Here is a 21,059-nt window from a genome sequence, read left to right as displayed (position 1 = left end):
TCCATTATTTTGTACCGACTGGGCACAGAGTTATCTTTCCACCCATTGAGCCAATATGTCCATTGCCTCTTTTGGGCCTCCCATCCAGGTTATAATCCATGCTCCTCCCTGGCCAGGATGCACTTTCTCCTACTATATATATATACATATATATATAGTGAAAAGCATGCCCCCAGACTCAGACAGACACCAGATTGTCCAAAATGCACACTTTTATTAAGTCCACAATACCAACAGTTTATCTCTCTCTTTCTCTTCTCTTCTCTATACAGTGACCTCCTCTGTCCTCCTCACAGGCTTTGTCTCCTTCCTCCCAACTCCAGCTCAGCTTCTTCAGGGAGGTGGGCCCTTTTATAATGACCCGGATAGGCTCCTGGTGTGGAGGAAGCACTCCGGGGGACCTTGGATTTTCTTGTGGCTGCACTTACTGGTGTGGCGGAAGTGCTGTCATCCAAGGTCCCAAGCATGTCCTGGCACCCCCTGGCAGTCTCCAGGGAAAATATTGTCCCATTTCTGGTCCCCTGCTTCTTCCGGTGTCCCGGTGGGGACATATCCCTGGGAATCTATGACACTATATATATATATATATATATATATATATATATATATATATATATATATATATATATATATATATATACCTAAATAAGATCTGGTTCAGCCAATTAACTTCACAAGTCACATGATTAGTTGATTAGGGTCCGTCACATGATGTCAGTATAAATAAACCTGTTCTGAGGCCACCTGACTTTGAAAAACCACCATGCAAGTAACATGAAGTTCATGGAGCACTCCAAACAGGTCAGAGACAAAGTTGTGGAGAAGTAGAGATCAGGGTTGGGTTATAAAAAAAAAATCCCCAACTTCCCATTAAATCCCATTAAATCCATTACAACAAAGTGTAAAAGAATATGTCACCACTACGTACCTGAACAAGAGATGGTCGTCCACTTTACAGACCGAGCAAGGAGGGCATTTATCAGAAGTGCAACAAGACACCAAGCAGAACAACACAATACAATACAATTCATTTTTGTGTAGCACAAAATCACACAAGGAGGGCCGCAATGGGCTTTAACAGGCCCTTTTGACAGCCCCCCAGTCTTGACTCTCTAAGAAGACAAGGAAAAATTCCACCCCAAGAATGGAAGAAACCTTGGGAAAGGCAGTTGAAAGAGAGACCCCTTTCCAGGCGGGTCCGTTTTATGGTGGGTGCTATTGATGCGGCAGCATTAGGCCCATTTCTGAAATAGGCCCAGATGAAAACAGACGAGAATTTTCCAGAAGCTGAACAGTTTTCCTTTGTTATATTAACCTCAAAATAATTCTTAGAATGAATTTTGGGGTCCGACTTTCGGACGCCTAGACACAGCGTTATTTATTATACAGTTACTATTGTTCTTTGCACTGTGACGTAACTATAACGTCGTTGTGTTGATTGTTAACCAAAGATTTCAAGTTAATGCTATTAATTTTACGTTAAACAGTTTACTTAGTAATTTAGCTGCAAAGTAAATTTTTCACCTTGAAAGTTAGTCGTACATTAAAAATCGATGGCTATTTAAATGGTTATCTGTAAAGGTAAAACTAAAAGTCGACCCGCAGGCCTGGCATGGATGTTTAGAATTTTTAAAATCCTCGACAAGATTCTGGTCTATTATGAAATTTAAATCGTGGACAAATTTTTACCCTCAAGAGCCTGAACTGAGTCACTTTGACCCGATGTCTCTGCAAATTCATTTTTTCTTACTCTGTTTCGTAAGAGAATTGCAAAATATTGTGTATTTCATTGTTAGGTTTCAGACAATTCCTATTGAATGTTGAAGTTACATAGTTTGAGTTGTTACGATACTACCTCGTTATTATTATTCATGTTCAATAAAGGCTGGCGGGTTGTGTCGCTCCTTGGTCGGTCTGAGTGCGCATGTACGGTGAGTTTCGAATGCAGAGGCACCAATGGCGAGAAAAAATAGGCCTTTTTTGTGCTGCAGCATCAGGCCGAATTTCGTCTTAATCCGGCCCTGTTTCCAGGGAGGTTGGGAGTGCAGTGGGTGTCAAATAAAAGGGGGTCAATACAATACAATGCACAGAACAGAACACAAGGAATCCTCAATACAATATAATAGAAATATTACAAGTACAAAGCAGAATTTAACAGTGGATGATATCGCATAATAGGATTTGGATTTGTTCAGAACAATGAAGGAGCTGCAAAGATCCACAGCCCTGAGGTGGGGGTATCTGTCCATAAGGACCTCTTTAAGCTGTACACTCCACAGAGTGAGACTTTATGGAAGATTAGCCAGAAAAAATGCCATTGCTTAAAGATAAAAAATAAGAATACACATCTGGAGTTTGCCCAACAGCATGTGGCGGATTCCCCAAACACATGGAAAAAGGTTCCCTGAGACACGTGAGACTAAAAGTGAAGGTTTTGACCACCATGGGAAACACCATGTGTGGCACAAACCCAATACTTCCCATCACCCTGAGATCACCATTCCCACCGTAATGCATCATGCGGTGCGGACAGGGAAACTGGTCAGGATTGAAGGAACGACGGATGGCACTAAATACAGGGCAATTCTTGAAGAAAACCTATTTGAGTCTGCCAGAGATTTGAGACTGGGGCAAAGGCTCACCTTTCAGCAGGACAACGAAATGCCCCCAGACATCCTTCTAAAGCGACACTGGAAACATTGGAATGTCCGAGTCAAAGCCCAGACCTCAGTAGAATGGAAAATCTGTGGCATGACTTGAAGATTGTTGCCTGCCTAAAGTAAAGTCATCTCTAAAGGAGGATCGCAGGAATTCTTTCATTGGATTGGCTGGCCCAGTGCTGACTCAGCTGTGAAATGGCCAATAGGGCGAGGCAGCTTGATGGCCGACATCTCCAGGACTCTGAACAAATCCAAATCCTTTTATGTGATATCATCTCCTGTTGAATTCTGCTCTGTACTTGTAATATTTCTATTGTTCTCTGTATTGTATTGTATTGACCCCCTTCTCTTTGACACCCACTGCACGCCCAACCTACCTGGAAAAGGGGTCTCTCTTTGAGCTGCCTTTCCAAAGGTTTCTTCCATTTTTTTTTTTTTTGGATGGGGGGAGTTTTTCCTTGTCTTCTTAGAGTGTCAAGACTGGGGGGCTATCAAAATGCACAACCTGTTAAAGCCCACTACGGCCCTCCTTATGTGATTTTTGGCTATACAAAAATAAATTGTGTTGTAAGATGGCTGGAGTTGGAGCAGATCTGCCTTGATGAATGGACGACAATCCCAGTGGCGAGATGTGCCAAGCTAATAGAGACTTGCAGCTGGAATTGCAGCAAAAGGGGGCTCTGCAAAGTAATGGGGGTGGTGAGTGAATACCTACACTCAGGATTTGTGCTTCTTTGTCTTAATTATTGTTTGTGTCACAATCAAAAATATTTTGCACATTCAAAGTGGTAGGCATGTTGTGTAAATCAAATGGCACTAACCCCCCAAAAAATCCATTTGAATTCCAGGATGTAATGTGTCAGAGGGAGATGAAGACTTTCACGTGGCATTGTCACTGGTCATCCCCTGTGACTCCTACTCGTGTGTCTGTAAGATCCAGCAGTTGCAGTGTCTTGAGTTTGCGGTGGTCACCAAGTTGAAGTTGTGTGCTGTGCCACCAGCACTAGTGAGTGATGAGGAGACCGGACGTCTGGTGGAGGGTGCAGTCGTCCCCTTGGTGACGACGGTGTTGCAGTCCACTCTACTTACGGGACATTAGAGTAGAATTTGTGCGCATGTCTGGAATTTGGATGATGAGCTTTCTCAATCTTTCAATCAATCAATCAACATTTATTTATATAGCACATATTCATACAATAAAAATGTAGTTCAAAGTGCTTTACAAAATGAATAGAAAAATAGAAGACACAATAAAAAATAAACATAAGTCAACATTAATTAACATAGAATAAGAGTAAGGTCCGATGGCCAGGGTGGACAGAAAAAACAAAAAAAAACTCCAAAGGCTGGAGAAAAAATAAAATCTGTAGGAGTTCCAGACCACGAGACCCCCCAGTCCCCTCTGGGCAATCTACCTAACATAAGTCAAACAGTCCTCTTTGTATTTAGCGTTTTCATGGAAGGACCTGATGATGATGATGGTCACGTAGACTTCTGGCTTTCAGTCCATCAATTTTGGTGCATCCTGATGCTTTGAGTAGGTGGTGGTGGCGCAGGTCGGCACCACAAAGAAACCGGAAAAAGAAACAGAAGAGAGAGTTGGGGTCAGTACGGATTTTAGAGCCACTATGAATAGTTATTATGATGAATTGAACATACAGAGTATCAGAATTAAGTTAAAGTGAAGTTATGAGAAGGCCATGTTAAAGTAATGTGTTTTCAGCAGTGTTTTAAAGTGCTCTACCGTATCAGCCTGGCGAATTCCTATCAGTCAGCTATTCCAGATTTTAGGTGCATAACAGCAGAAGGCCGCCTCACCACTTCTTTTAAGTTTTGTTCTTGGAATTCTAAGGAGACACTCATTTGAGGATCTGAGGTTACGATTTGGAATATAAGGTGTCAGACATTCCGATATATAAGATGGAGCGAGATTATTTAAGGCTTTATAAACCATAAGCAGAATTTTAAAGTCAATCCTGAATGACACAGGTAACCAGTGTAGTGACATTAAAACTGGAGAAATGTGTTCGGATTTTCTTTTCCCAGTTAGGATCCTAGCAGCTGCATTCTGCACTCGTTGCAAGTGATTTCTGTCTTTTTTGGGTAGTCCTGAGAGGAGTGCGTTACAGTAATCTAGTCGACTGAAAACAAACGCGTGAACTAATTTCTCAGCTTCTTTCAGTGATATAAGAGGTCTAACTTGTTATGTTTCTTTTTTTTTTTTTTTTTTTTTTTTTTTTATTTATTAATTTTATTACAATCAATACATAGCAATCAAGTTTTACAAAAAAAAATTATGCTAAGAACAGATCGATCCCCACCCTTGAGAGAGAGAGCAAGCCAAACGGTGTAAAATTTAAGGCTTTTAAAAATACCTAAATCAACAAATTCTCTGTGCTTTATAAAATCATTTCAAAATATTACTGATTAGATCCTGCCATGTTTTGAAAAAAGTCTGCACAGATCCTCTAACTGAGTATTTGATTTTTTCCAATTTTAAATAATATAACACATCAACTTGTTATGTTTCTTAAGTGAACAAATACTGTCCTAGTGATCTGATGAATATGCGATTTAAAATTCAGATTACAGTCAACGGTTACCCCTAAATTTTTTACTTCCGTCTTAACTTTTAATCCTAGTGCATCAAGTTTATTTCTGATAACCTCATTGAATCCATTATTGCCAATTACTAAAATTTCAGTTTTCTCTTTATTTAGTTTGAGAAAGTTACTATTCATCCATTCTGAGATACCACTCAGACATTGTGTTAGTGAATCAAGAGAGTCGGGGTCATCAGGTGCTATTGATAAGTACAGCTGTGTGTCATCAGCATAGCTGTGGTAGCTCACGTTGTGCCCCGAGATAATCTGACCTAACAGAAGCATGTAGATTGAGAAGAGCAGCGGACCCAGGATAGAGCCTTGTGGAACACCATATAGAATATCCTGTGTCTTTGAAGTATAATTGCCACAACTAACAAAGAATTTTCTCCCTGCCAGGTAGGATTCAAACCAATTTAAGACACTGCCAGAGAGACCCACCCATTGACTAAGGCGATTTCTAAGAATATTGTGATCAATGGTGTCAAATGCAGCACTCATGGCCTCTGTCTGCATTCACCCGCAAGTCATTGACTACTTTAACGAGTGCAGTTTCTGTGCTGTGATTTGTTCTGAAACCCGACTAAAATTTATCAAGAATAGCAGGTTTATTGAGGTGGTCATTTAATTGCAAAATGACTGCCTTCTCTAGAATTTTACTTAAGAAGGGCAGGTTGGAGATGGGTCTAAAATTTTCAAGAGCCGAGGGGTCAAGATTATTTTTCTTGAGCATGGGTTTAACTACAGCAGTCTTTAAGACAGTCTGGAATGACCCCCGTATCTAATGACGAATTAACTATGTCCAGAATATTGTCAAGTCAATGTCAATTTCTGCAGATCTTTATATCCAACATCGAAAGTCACGGTACTTAATTCGATTTTTCCCAATGTTGATTACTGGATGACTTACGTGGTGTCTCTTTCTGTCCCCACTCTCAGGAAAACATCGAAAAACAGGAAGAGACGTTGCAGTCAAAGTCATTGATAAGCTGAGATTCCCAACCAAGCAGGAGAGCCAGCTGAGGAATGAAGTGGCCATCTTGCAGGTACCCATGGAGTGAGTGGAGCATGGCGTGTGGTTACTGGGGGAGTTACATTCTGTGTTTTGGACCTCAGATTGTCCCGTGAATGTTGTTTGACACTAATAAAGGTAGCGCTGGATTAGGACCCTCACCAGTGCAGGGGTACTTGAGAGATTCTTTTGATCCATTTAAGTCATCCTTTTAATTCTGGAGGGATATTGGTGGCTGTAGGTTTTATTGGGGAAAAAAATAAATAAATCTGCATCCCAAGCCCCCTAACTTAAAGACCCCTTCTTTAAATGATCACGCCGACTGCTAGGCTTAATCATAGACGAGCTATAGCCTCAGATCCCATTGCTGCCTCTGTGGGAGCCTTAAATTCTGTGCTTGTGTGCCGAGTGCAAAATCATTTAGGCTTAATCAGTCAGCCATTTTGGTATATAGCGCCTTTCACCAAACAAGAATGCAGCAAATGTGGAAGGAAATGTTTTGGGACATGATTTGTATGAAAGGTACTCTTCTTTCTTTTTCCTGTGTATGAAAAGACTCCTTCACTTTTTGCCCTCTTTGTCGTGTTGTAGGTTTAATTTTTAATTGATAGTTTTGCCAGTTTTGCCGATCGGTCCACACAACAGGTTTGATTTTGTCTTTAGTCTTAGGGTGGGCTCTTTTGCATAAGAGCTGAAAGCCAATGAATGTTTCTTCTAAATTAGTATCCACAGAATGCATTGAATAGGAGTTTGGGACAAACAGAAGAGAAATTTGTCTGATTGATGTCTCATGTTTTGTGTACTATGACAGAATGGAGAATTAGGGTTAGAAAATAAAAGTCTAAGATGGCAGCTGAACTTGCCATACCTGACAACCCTTAGTACAGCACCGGCTCTGTCAGGCAACACATTAATAACTGTCAGAAAAAGGGGTGAGCACAGTTGTGCTGGAAACTCAGTCCACAGTCGCCTAATTTGACATGTCCAGGGATATTCAGTCGTGTGAACTGACATGGTCTGGTGATGAGATCGGTCAGCAAGTCAGGCATACCCGAAGGCTAGATGTCATGTAAATGTGACATTAGCTCAGCATGCTTTGATAACGGTCCCCATATATTACACAAGTTGTCTGTTTGAAAATTACTACTGGACCTTTGTTAACACCTCTAAAGTAAACAGAAGATTGTTTTTGGAGGACCATCTTTGTAAGATTTAAACTCCCACAGATTATTTGTCCTCAATTGTATGTGTACTTTCATCTGGTTTGGTGAGACACAAATTGACATTTGATAGATAGATAGGTAGATATGTGAAAGGCACTATATAATAGATAGATAGATAGATAGAAAGGCACTATATAATAGATAGATAGATAGATAGAAAGGCACTATATAATAGATAGATAGATAGATAGATATGTGAAAGGCACTATATAATAGATAGATAGATATGTGAAAGACACTATATAATAGATAGATAGATAGAAAGGCACTATATGATAGATAGATAGATAGATAGATAGATAGATACTTTATTAATCCCAAGTGCAAATTCCCATACTCCAGCAGCAGCATACTGATAAAGAACAATATTAAATTAAAGAGTGATAACAATGCAGGTATAACAGACAATAACTTTGTATAATGTTAATGTTTACTCCCCCGGGTGGAATTGAAAAGTCTCATAGTGTGGGGTCTCCTCAGTCTGTCAGTGGAGCAGGACGGTGACAGTAGTCTGTCTCTGAAGCTGCTCCTCTGTCTGGAGATGATCCTGTTCAGTGGATGCAGTGGATTCTCCATGATTGACAGGAGTCTGCTTAGTGCCCGTCGCTCTGCCACGGATGTCAAACTGTCCAGCTCCATGCCTACAATAGAGCCTGCCTTCCTCACCAGTTTGTCCAGGTGTGAGGCGTCCCTCTTCTTTATGCTGCCTCCCCAGCAAACCACCGCGTAGAAGAGGGCGCTCGTCACAACCGTCTGGTTGAACATCTGCAGCATCTTATTGCAGATGTTGAAGGATGCCAGCCTTCTAATGAAGTATAGGCGGCTCTGTCCTCTCTTGCACAGATCATCAGTATTGGCAGTCCAGTCCAATTTATCATCCAGCTGCACTCCCAGGTATTTATAGGTCTGCACCTTCTGCACAGTCACCTCCGATGATCACGGGGGTCCTTGAGGGGCCTGGGCCTTCTAAAATCCACCACCAGCTCCATGGTTTTTCTGGTGTTCAGGTGTAGGTGATTTGATTTAACAAAGTCCTTGATTTGGTTCATATACTCCTCCTCCTGCCCACTCCTGATGCAGCCCACCATAGCAGTGTCATCAGTGAACTTTTTTTTTGCATTCTCCGAGTTGCATTGGAAGTCCGATGTATGTTGGCTGAACAGGACCGTAGAAAGTCCAGTCCCCTGCGGCGCTCCTGTGCTGCTGACCAAAATGTCAGACCTGCAGTTCCCGAGACGCACATATTGAGGTCTGTCTGTAAGATAGTCCACCATCCATGCCACCAGGTATGAATCTACAGCCATCTCTGTCAGCTTGTCCCTAAGGAGCAGAGGTTGGATGGTGTTGAAGGCACTAGAGAAGTCCAGAAACATAATTCTTATGCCAATGTCCAGGTGGCAGAGGGATCGGTGTAGCATATAGATGATGGCATCCTCCGCTCCCACCTTCTCCTGGTATGCGAACTGCAGGGGGTTGATGGCGTGGTGGACCTGTGGCCTCAGGTGGTGAAGCAGCAGCCGCTCCATGTTCTTCATCACATGTGACGTCAGAGCGACAGGCCGTAAGTCATTCAGCTCACTAGGACGTGATACCTTTCAGACTAGGGTGATACAAGATGTTTTCCAAAGCCTCGGGACTCTGCCCTGTTCCAGGCTCAGGTTGAAGATGTGCTGTAGAGGACTGCCCAGCTCCAGCGCACAGGCCTTCAGCAGTTGTGGCGATACTCCATCTGGACTCACTGCTTTGCTGGCACGAAGTCTCCTCAGCTCTCTGCTCACCTGGGCTGCTGTAATTGTGGGTGGGGGGAAACTCTCTCCTATTCATTTGACAGAATTCCAAGCCGTATGTCTGGCGAAGACCTGGCACTGCTTATCACCACCACCAATGCCATCCCTGCAGTGAAACCTGGTGATATCAGCATCATGTTATGGAGGTGCTTCTCATGTAGAAGTCCAGCTGGTATGCCTGAAGTGCTTTGGGTTCAAAATGTCTAGACAAATTGATTGTAATACGCCAGATTGTTGAGTTACATATATCTAGGCCGAACCAGAATACTGAAGATTAGAGGATGAAGATATCCAAAAAAAAAAAGCTAAATCTCATGTTTAAAGAAGGGGAAAAAATGTAGAGTCCAAAGAGAGTCTGTCCTTTATCCACGCTATAGAAAACACAGGCACAAGAGGGCGACAGAGTCTGCTGGACTGGGTCTTGGACTGTGTGCTGTGCTTCATTCATGCTATGTAAGATATTGCCACAAGAGGGCGACAGAGTCTGCTGGAATGTTGTTTTGCTCTGTAGGCAGCATCAACTGGTTGAATGTGAAACATAAATGTGGACTTAAAGAGCTACAGAGAATATGGGGAGGCGTGACGGGGTCTTTATAACAAGCCAGAATGAGGTGATGGAGAAAACTGCTTGTGTTCTCCAGCACTGGGTACAGCAGCACCTTATCATTTAATAGCAAGGGGAACGGCAAGTGGTTTATTTTTCTTTTTCTATCTTCAGAGTCTACGACACCCTGGGATTGTCAATCTGGAATGCATGTTTGAAACTCCAGAGAAGGTGTTTGTGGTCATGGAGAAACTGCATGGGGACATGCTGGAAATGATCCTGTCCAGTGAGAAAGGCCGGCTGCCCGAGCGACTCACCAAGTTCCTCATCACCCAGGTAAATGCCAACTGGAAATGTGAGGCTTTGTTTGGTACATTTTAGCAGACAGTGCTGAGGTCTGCCTGGGCATACAAAGCAGTTCTCTTTCATGTTTGCCCTAACCAGCGCCCTGCAGACACTGACTTACTGGATGGATTAAAAACTGAATTTGTTTTTAATTGTTTATCACAAACTCTCCCTTCATACCCTTGCCCCACTATCACCCCATCACATTCTGTTTTCTCTCTGTTGTAATGGACAGATGCCTGCATTAAAGAATGAAGGTCTTTGTGTCGATTGGAAGTAGTGTGCCAATGTAATGCCAGGTGTGTGTTGGGCATTTATGTCAATAGACTGTAATTCAAGGTGACACTGGATTGATATCCCTGCCGGGATGGATGGCATTCTCTTTCCTGGCCAGGACTATAAAATGGACAGAGAGGGGTGGCAGCCTTCAGGATCATGTGCTTCCCCAATATGCAAGGGAGGCAGCATTTTTGGGCCAATGCACCCATATAGTAATAATTCTTTACATTTACAGTATATAGCATATTTCTCACTACTCAAAGTGCTTTACATAGTGAGTGTGGAGCCTGTTTATCCACCACTAATGTGTAACATCCACCTGGATGATGTGAAGGCAGCCATTTTGCATCAGTATGCTCATAAAACATTAGCTTTTAGTTACTCAATTAGAGACTGCTGTGTGTGGATGATTAGGGGCCCAGAATGAATAAGGCTGTGGTGGGCAATCTGGCCCAGAACATCAGGATACTTCCTACTCTTTTCAAAGGATAATGACCACAGAGAGTCGGTATCCCAATTTTACATCTCATCCCAAGGACGGTGCCATTTTTACAGCACAGTGTCCCCATCACTGCACTGGGGGCATTGGGATCCACATTCAGACCACAGGGTAAGCGCCCGCTCTAGAGGGATTTGGGGTCCTCAGACACCTCTTAGAGGCCACAATACTTCAACAAAGTGTTGTGTTGGGAGACTGGAAGGAAAGTTGGAGGAACGGGTATCCACCATTGTCCTTCAGAGTCAGGGTGAACTTCAGTTGTGTGGCATCCTTTAAGGAGCTGATGGTTTTAAATCTGGAGAAACTAAGCAGTTCACCCATCAATATTCCGACCCTGCTTTTATACAACATGGTTATGGGCAGCTGGCACCTACCTGGAGAGCATTGGGACAGACCAAAGTGGGATGCCAGTCATTGGTTGGGCACAGTTAGATAAGTCAGGTGTTTAACAAAGAATTCTTTGAGTTGGCAAAGAGTTTCATGCAGAAAATGCCGGGTCAAAAAGTGAATCCAATTCCATGGAGCTATTGGGCAAAAGCGCAAACTAATATGCTACTGGGCAGTTAAGCAGAATTAGTTTGTAAATGAACTCCACTGCCAATACTACCCTAGACAAGACCCTTAGGGTCTCTCTGGAATGGTTCAAACAACGGCCGCCTTATTTGTTGCATTATTACAATATAGAAACACACCAATATTCACAGCATGAACATCTGAACATTTCTTGTGAAAAAGTAAGCACTCCCATGAAATATTTATTCAACTTTAACATGGGACATATCAAGTCAAGGTCTTTAAATAAAAGTGATGTTCTTTTGGGGGGGGATTACATTTGATTCTGCAATAAATTAATCAACAAAAAACAATCAGACTTGCCATTTCTGCCTGTGGCAAAAAATAAGTCCACCTTGGCTCTAATAGTGGGCATTGCCCCCTCAGGTTAGCATGTCTTAGAACTGTCTTGCAGTCTCTTGACATTAACTGGCTGGCAGTTGTTCCCACTCCTCCATGTAGAATTCTTTCAGCTGGGTGATGTTTAAGGGGGTGTCTTATGTTTCCAGCCTTTTACAGTCCCCCCCAGCCCAAACCCAGCACCATCTGAAGCCCAGGCTTTGACTCGGCCTTTCCAGAACGTTTCATTTCTTTCTTTGTTTTCTGCCTTTCCTTGGTGGATTTACTGGTGTGGTATGGATCATTGTCATGCTGCCAGGTCCACTTTTGGTTGGGCATAAATCATCTGGCAGATGGACAGACATTATTCTGAAGCACTCTCTGGAACAATGAAGAATTCCTAGTGGGTTCTATGTAGATGATATGATTGGTGAAAACTGAAAACAACATTCCACATGAAGACCCTCATACCAGCTGAAAAGCATAGTGGTGGAAATGTCTGGGTTTGGAAGATCTTGATATGCCATTTGTATTTAAACGTTTACAGTTTCCCGTTATAATAGCTTTTGCTATGACAATTAACAAATCACAGGGACAAACAATTGAAAAAGTCAGTTTATATATTAGAGAGAAAGAAACGAAATTCACTCACTTGCAGTTATACATTGCGATGAAAGTCTAAACACAGAATCAAAATTCAAAGAGATATTGATGGAAAGTGTTAATTTCAAAGCCAAACAGAACGAAAATGTATAACATCAACAACAAATACCTCTTATGCAACATGAAACATAATTTTCTTTCAATTTATTACGTTTTACTATTTTTTTTAATATGGTTAATTACTCGCAGTAATGTAAAATAGTTAGTTCTATTATGCATATGTACCAATTGCCTCTGTTTAAACTGTACATCCGCTTCCCTATACGTGAGTGGCAGAGCCGCGAAGTGGCAAGCGCATAGAGCCCACCTGGGGGTTGGCGAGTGAAGTGAGCAGAGGGCAGAACCCCTTGGTGTGTGTGTGTATGTATATATTGTGATAAAGGTGCTATATAGCGCCTGACCCGGCGCAGACTGACACAGAAGCACATGTCAAAACACAAGAAGTCTTTTATTATCTTCAGCTGGAGGGCACGTCTTCCCCATAAAGTCACAACACAGTCCCAAAAGCACTTAGATCACACAACGCAACCCTTTTGCTGGCACCACAACTCCTCCCAGGCAACCTTGTCCTCTTCCTCCCGATTCTGGCCCCTGAGTGGTGGTGGGTGGCCCCTTTTATAGCCCACCTGGAAGTGTTCCAGGTGCTTGACCACCTGGTTCCAATTTCACTTCTGGGTGGGGCTGAAAAATTGTCCAGCTGGGCTGTGGAATCCATGCAGCACCTCCTGGCGGCCACCACAGCTCCTAACCGGGCTGTTGAGGACTCCATCTCCCATGGAGCCCTGCAGGAGGTTGAGGCATCACCACCGGCCAGGGAGGCTGCCACCAAGCGTCCAGGGGGAGGTATTGAGTTGCCCATGGTGGCTCCCCCGGATCATATGCAGCAGGGGCGTTCCAGCTGCCCGCCACAATATATGTGTGTATATATATATATATATATAAATATATATATGTATAGTGGACCCTTGACTTACAAACTCAATTCGTCGCGAGGGATGGTTGTAACTCAAGTTGGTTGTAAGTCAAGACTATTTTTCCCATAAGAAATAATGTAAATACCCATAATGCGCTCCGAACCTCCCACAGCAACACTTACTTAACCTTTTCATAATCAAAAAGGGTTGTATAATGTGCATAATTTACCAAAAATACCAATAATTTTTCTAATGTGCTAACTAAAAAGTTATAAAAAGTGCCTAGCCTACCAGAAACAACAATTTCATACTGTACTCACTGTTTAAGTTAACATCTTTAGCTTGCAGTAAGGGAGGAGGAGGAGGAGAATGAAATGGAAGGTGGTCATTGTTTGGAAGGAGCCTCCGTATGCAAATCTTTTCTTTGTCAAATTTTCGAGATGATGGATTTCGACATGCTGTACATATTAGCGAGATCAGTCACACAAACGCCACTCTCATATTTACTTCTTCGTTTCGATTGTGATCGCTGTTTCTCAAGTTAATAATGACAGTAGTCGAGCACTCAGTTCAAAGCTGGCCGTGTTGTGAACTGCTCCAAAGCAAGCCGGTGCTGACTCAGCCTGATGACACCATCATGTGCCGCGCCAGCCCGCTAGCTAACATCCCTTAACAATCGCCTTCTTTACCTTCGTTACCTTCTCTTCCTTCCTTAGCAATTATGCGTCTTGCTTGCCATGGTCTTAGTGAATTATATATATAGATAAATCACTGCACTGACTGAAATTACATGAACAAACACACGTATCTGAGCTCCGACTGACGCTTACGAACGCTCTCGGCTGTTTGTTTTAATGCGCACAAGCGGATACACGTGACAGCATTCGGGTCGTAACGCAAGACGTTGGTCGTAAATCAAAACAAAAATTTGGGTTGTAAATCAAGTTGTTCGCATGTCAGGCCGGTCGTATGTCAAGGGTCGACTGTATATATCATATATGTGTATATGTATATACAGTACATGTATATATTGTCAGGGATGCCAGGGGCCACGACCCGGCCGTGACGCCATGAGGGACCGGATGTGGGTCTGCGCCCACCCTGGATCATGTGGGGACCGCCTTCCTGGTTGCTTTGGGGGTCACGGGTTGAGGGCATGGAAGCCCCACCCTGTAGGGGCCCGTGGTCACCGCCAGGAGGCACCCCAATGCCTTGGGGACCTGTTACCTCAGCACTTCTGCCACACCCGGAAGTGCTGGGGGGAAGATTTAGGAGGACACCCGGAGAGCTGCTGGGAGAACAGCCGGCACTTCCACCATGCTGGGGCGTGGCCAACGGGGGAGTGTTCGGAACACCTGGAGCTCATCCGGGGCTGTTATAAAAGGGGCCGCCTCCCTTCATTCAGGGCTAGAGTTGGGTGGAAGGAGGACGAGGCAAGAGAGGAGAGTGGAGGCTGCCCGAAGAAAGGCATTTGTGGCCAGGACTGTGTGTTGGGGTTTGTGCACTGATTTTGGACTGGGTCTGAGTGACCATATCTGTAAATATTGTTAATAATAAAATGTGTGGTGGTGACAAACAACATGTCCGCCTGTCTGTGTCCGGGTCGGCTCCACAATATGTATATGTGTATATATGTATAGGTATATATGTGTGTATGTGTATATATGTATAGGTATATATATATATATATGTATATATGTGTGTATGTGTATATATGTATGTGTGTATGTGCATGTATGTTTGTATATGTACATATGTATGTATGTGTGTATGTGTATATGTATGTGTATATATGTATTGTGGTCCCCGGCCGGGCTCGCCCAGGAGGACCAGAGGAGGGCTTGTGCCTCCTCCAGACCGCAAGGGGGCGATTGCCCTGGTTGTATCGGCTGCCATGGGTAGAGGGCTTGAAAGCCCAACCCTGTAGGGGCCCGTGGCCACCGCCAGGCGGCGCCTAGGTGTGGCGGAAGTGCTTGGGGGGAGAAGACAGGAGACACCCGGACGGCTTCCGGGTGCACAGCCAGTACTTCTGCCACACAGGGGTGTGTCCCAGTTCACTGTATGTATATATATACTGTATATGTGTATGTATGTGTATATGTATGTATGTCTGTATGTGTATGTACTGTATATATGTATAAAATCTAACTCTGTCGGTCTGAATGTCTGTCCGCTTTTCAGTACTTAACAGATTTAGATCGGGTTTTTTTCTACAATTTGCTTGAACATTCTGGTTGATTTTGCGACTTCTCTCATCATGCTAAATATCATGGTTGCGCTAATCCAAGAGAGTGGCTGTGTGCGGGGCCTTCCTCACTCACGCACTAGTCTCCGTTCAAGTCATTCTACCTCTTGTGACATGCTGGTCCGTACCTTGCCTCCACTTAGCTAGCAATACCTTTTTGCTCAGCAGACATTATCATCTACAGATTGTGAAGGAGTAACATTTGATGTTTTTGAGAGAGAAATCAGAGCTGCGTGTGTTTTAGAGGGCTGATTGGCAGAGATATCACGGCCATGTGCTCTTCTCCCCATGCAGGTGTCTCTCTCCTGTCAGAGCTGAACGCGATCAGATGCAGTGGCAATGTCTATTTATTATTAAAGTTTGTCCTGTTTCAATGCACAAACCAGTGTGTTTCTTCGTGGCAGTCCCAAGCCCAGATAAATGGGGAGGGTTACGTCATGAAGGGCATACGGTGTCAAATTTTGCCAAATCAATATGCGGACAACAATTTTGGATGATTTTCTGTGGCAACCCCTAACAGGAGCAGCCAAAAGAAGAAGAAGTCCTGCTTCACTACTACGTGGGTGCAACCATGGGGGACAGTTAGTATTCTATAAATAAAGCCTTGCTCAAGGAGGCCCAATGGAGTAGCGTTCCTTCTGTCTGCCGGGATTCAAACCAAACTAAATGTCCAAGTTAGTTTAAATAAGCCTGAGTCAGACAAGATCATCTTTCTCATGGTGGTGTGCTCATTTGCAAGTGATTCTAATTTGAGGAGGTGGTACATAAATACATGAAGTGGGCAGTTACCCCACATGTCAAATTTACATGTGTTTATTTAAATTAACAAACAAATGGGACGACAAAATGTAAGTGTGGTGTGAATTTTGCTCTATCGCTTTATTTTTAGATAACTGTTGAAATGAACAGAAGAAATTAGATAGACGAGAGGAGACCTCTCAGTCCACCAACCCGTTTTCCCATAACTGTAAAGCGAGAAATACAAAAACACCAGCCTGTCCTGTAGCGACTTGATCCTAACATTTTGTATCTCTGCCTTCTGCCAGTTGAGACCTACCTGTGAAAAAGTATTTGCCCCCTCCTCGTATCCTCACTTGGGGAACAGCCGATCGACCCGGTTTTCTTCGTAAAATGTCCCGCAGGGGGACAACGGCAGTGTACTAATCTTTCTTTCTTTACTTCCTTAGAAAGGCCGAGATGTCGCAGCCGTAAAGAGCGCCCGGACGGCTCTAGAAAACGCACGCTTCCGGGTCTATTTCTTCCCTCTGCTGACCCGTGATGACGTCATGCTCCCAGAATCCACCACTACTGTCTCACGTTAATATCCGGTCCGCCACCATAAAATGTCCATCCTCCCTCCCTTCAATGTCTCTCGAGTTTTTTGAGAAAAAAAATTGACAACTTTGATTTACAGTATATGGGGCTAAAAACCCCAAACCTTGATAATTGTCGTGTCTTTACTACACAGTATTCATTATTTAAACGAAATTATATGTAAAATGTAACATACACACTTTAATGCATGTCATCATGAAAGTGATATCAAGTATAAATCTAAAGATTCTAAATGTGCAGAGAGTTGGAATATCAGACATGTGATGTGTTCTGTGTGGTGATCTATTGCTGCCTGCCGTAGCGATTAAAAACTTGGGATGACGTTTACGACGGTCTGCTTTAATAAACTACGATAAACCTCTGATAAACTACGAGGTTAAAGAAATTTCCACTTTAATCACAAAATACACGTTTTCACCAAGTCCTTAATTTTTTTTCTCTATGGCTCAAATAAAGCGCTGTACATTATGCTGCTGTTGGGAAGAAAAAATAGACGTCACAAAAGATTGTATGTGAGACTTTGAAAATGTATCGTGTCATTACAATGGGGAATCTGCGACGCTTAAATATAAAAGCACAACGAATGCATCTGTATGTTAGCATTTTGCTTAATTCATTCATTAAACATCGACGCGCGCACACCGATCTCGTAGGATCCTCAAAGCGGCTTTCTGTCACATGTTGATAGTAAACAGAGACTCTGACATCACGTTCCGACTTTTAGCACACTGCGACCCCCGGCTTTTTGCTGCTAACGTGTCACGTTAATTTCTGAGGACCTGCTCAGAGAACGCGTGGCAGCCATGATGCAGGCGCGTGCGCGTACTGAGCGTGAAGTATAAACTGGCCCTAAATCTTCATCCAGTATGGCACAAACTGTTGATCACTACTACCCTTTTGTCTAGGTGCCCTTTGTACTGTAGTAGTCTCCCCGTTTTGGTTATCCATCCTTTATAACACTATAACCCTTTCTGTTTGTGCTTTTGGCCTCTCGGGTGTGTTTTTGCCCACCTGTCTATACCTTCTATCACAGCCTACAAAGGAATAACAACAACATTCTTTCTTTGGCACACATTCGCGTACATGGGACGTACCGTAGGTGAAGGTCATTGGAATAGCTGAAGAGTGCGCCCCCCTACAGCCCACACTTAGGGTGTACTCACACTAGGCACGTTTGTTCCATATGGCTGGCCTGCACTCACACTGTGTTTAACATTCTGGGCCCGGGCCCACGACCATGCAAAACAAGATCCGAACACGGAGTGACAGCACGCGTGTCAAAATGATTTGACTTACTTTGAGGTTGTTTTGGAGTCGTGTAGGGCAGGATGATCTTTTACCCTCTTACAGATTTATTGAGCGTGCAGCGCAGCGTTTTGCAATTATTTTTTTACGGTGACAAATGATGTTAAGGGAGGAACTTGCAGCTTGTCGTGCCAACTACAATTCACGTTCATGTATACGATGAGAATAAAAAACCTGTTTGTAACTCAAAAGATATTGAATGAAATGAGAATTGATTTGTCGCATCGCTGACAGTCATGTTTGTTTTCCATGCTCACGTGCACTTAGCGATCACACTGTTCCCAGATGCTACTGCACCGTGCTCGGGCCTGCTTCTTCCAAGTACACTAGGGCACGATACGGTTGGCCGATCACACTAGTCAAACGAACGTGACTTTGTGGAGTTATGTGCAGACAAACGTGCTCGGGCATGGAACGAATTGCGAGTGTGAGCACACCCTTAGTAATTCCATGACTCTGTGTCTCTCATTTGATTTGCCCCCTGTGTTTAACTCACAGCCTCTGCTTCTTCCCCCACAGATCCTGGCAGCTCTGCGGCACCTCCACTTCAAGAACATCGTGCACTGCGACCTCAAGCCAGAGAACGTGCTGCTGGCCTCGGCGGACCCTTTTCCTCAGGTATGGTGTCTCTTATCTCGGATCAGTTAGGCTGGCAGGACCTCATTCTTTTTCAGCAGGCAGTGGAAGCTGAAGCTTCTTGTCACATCACTTTCAGTCAGCCTGTGCTGGTGAGGGTCCCGCCTGACACGGACTTCCTGTTGTTTAAAGCATAATGTCGGGTGGCCTCATGGTCTAATAAAATAATGAGGTCAGAGGTTCTTATGCTTGTTGTCTATGGTAAATGCTCTAGGTGAGCCCATGTGCCTCATAGTGAGGGGAATCCACCTGTCACTAGGAAGAAACCAGTCAGGGCCCTGCTGCTCTGAATTTCATGTCCTGATGAAGAGTGGAGCCTTGGAGTCAGAAAACACCATGTGACCCAAATCCTGGGTCCAAAAGACTATTTTATTTAAAGCTTCTTCTTCTTCTCCACACAATTCAGTTTAACTCTCTTTTTCAAGTGTCACCTTCACTCCACTCTTAACTGATAGAGTCGGGCACGGGAGTACGTCTGGTAAAACAGACTCACATCCACATCTGGGAAACACTTCTGGGTCAGGCAGAACCTTCATCTGACATCAGGAGTGTTCTCCTGGCCACTCCCTCTAGCAACATGCAAGGACCCCAACAGGGCTGTCCACTGGAACTACAACTCCCATGCAGCACTTTGGTGAGGTTCAGTAGAGAAATGTTGACACCCACAGGGTCTCCCCGGGGAGGCAGTCTCCCCCTCTTCTTCCATTTTATTGGCCTCCTAACTGGGAAAGGGAATGTCAATCACCCTGATTGGGATGTCCATCCACCCACATCTTCAAATAGTTACGAGAAAAGAAAAACAAATTAAATTACACATGAATAATAATAAAATCAATAAATAAATAAATCAATACAGGCTTACATAAGACAGGTGTATAATTAGTAGAAAGATGGACAATACAGATGTGGACAATTGAGAGTGCTGTCTGCCTCCTGAAAAGTGATGACATGAAAAGCCATTGTCTCCCGTGCACCCGCATGCCTTTAAGATGTCATCAAGTGAAGCAGAGCAAGTGTGACAAGAGATCAAGTGCTGCTTATTCCACACAGATCTTCTAAAATGGCCTGCGCACATTTGTTGGGACCCCTAGAAAAGATCCTCGATAATTGGAATTTGATTGGATTTTTCACACTCTCCGTTTTCTTGAGTTCGTATCACATACATGTCACCAATCAAGCAACTAGTCATTCAGCTGATTTCAATGGAAAAAAAAGTCCTCACTCTGCTGTTTGGTGTCATCATGTGTCCCACACTGAACATGGACCAGAGACCGCAAAGGAGAGAGTCGTCGGAGGAGATCACAAAGAAAATGACAGACCAGCATGTTAAAGTCAAAGGCTAGAAGACCATCCCCAAACAGCTTGATGTTAATGTGACAACTGTGTCAAATATTATAAAGAAGTTGAAGGTCCACGGGACTGTAGCCAACCTTCCTGGACGCGGCCATAAGAGGAAAATCGACACCAGAATGGGCAGAAGGATAGTGAGAATGGCACACAAAAATCCAAGGAGAACTTCAAATGAGATGCAAGCTGAACTCCAAGGTCAGGGTCCACCAGTGTCTGATCACACCAACTGTTGGGTGTTGAGTGACAGTGGGCTCAATGGAAGAAGACCCAGGAGGACTCCACATAAAAGAGCCTAAGTGGAATTTGCTAAAATGCATATTGACAAGTCACAATGACTTATGGGAGAACATCCTTAGAACAGGTGAGACCGAACTGGACGTTTTTGACAGATTACATCCCAAAGATGAGAAAATTAACCTTTCAAAGAAACAAACACCAGACCTTCTGTGACCTTCTTATGTTTTGGGGCTGCTTTGCTGTGTCTGGCATGGGGTGCCTTAAGTTTGTGCAGGAAACTTCAGGACCATCAAGACATTCTGGAGTTAAACGTACTTCCCAGGGTCAGAAAGCTCTGCCTCACTATCAGGTCATGGACCCTCCAACTGGATGAGGAGCCAAAACACACAGCAAAAAGCATCTAAGAATGGCTGACAACAAAACATTGGACTATTCTGAGATGGTCTTCTAGGAGTTCTGATTTGAATCCTATGGAACATCAATGGAAAGAACTGAAACATACAGTCTGGAGAAGACCGCCTTCAAGCCTGA

At 43.6% G+C, this 21,059-nt stretch overlaps 1 protein-coding gene across 1 annotated transcript in view; it reads left to right on the top strand.

Moving 5' to 3' along the window:
- Nucleotides 1-21,059, top strand: part of prkd2 (protein kinase D2) — a 187,628-nt gene that overhangs the window by 157,723 nt on the left and 8,846 nt on the right. Inside the window, exons 13-15 of the mRNA XM_039768040.1 lie at nt 6,203-6,309; nt 10,004-10,165; nt 18,825-18,923. Of these exons, the coding sequence (XP_039623974.1) occupies nt 6,203-6,309; nt 10,004-10,165; nt 18,825-18,923 (368 nt within the window). The remainder of the gene's footprint in view (nt 1-6,202; nt 6,310-10,003; nt 10,166-18,824; nt 18,924-21,059) is intronic.

Source organism: Polypterus senegalus, chromosome 11 (genome assembly GCF_016835505.1).
Source record: "Polypterus senegalus isolate Bchr_013 chromosome 11, ASM1683550v1, whole genome shotgun sequence".
Classification (NCBI taxonomy): Eukaryota; Metazoa; Chordata; class Cladistia; order Polypteriformes; family Polypteridae; genus Polypterus; species Polypterus senegalus.
This window is presented reverse-complemented; position numbering and strand designations above follow the sequence as displayed.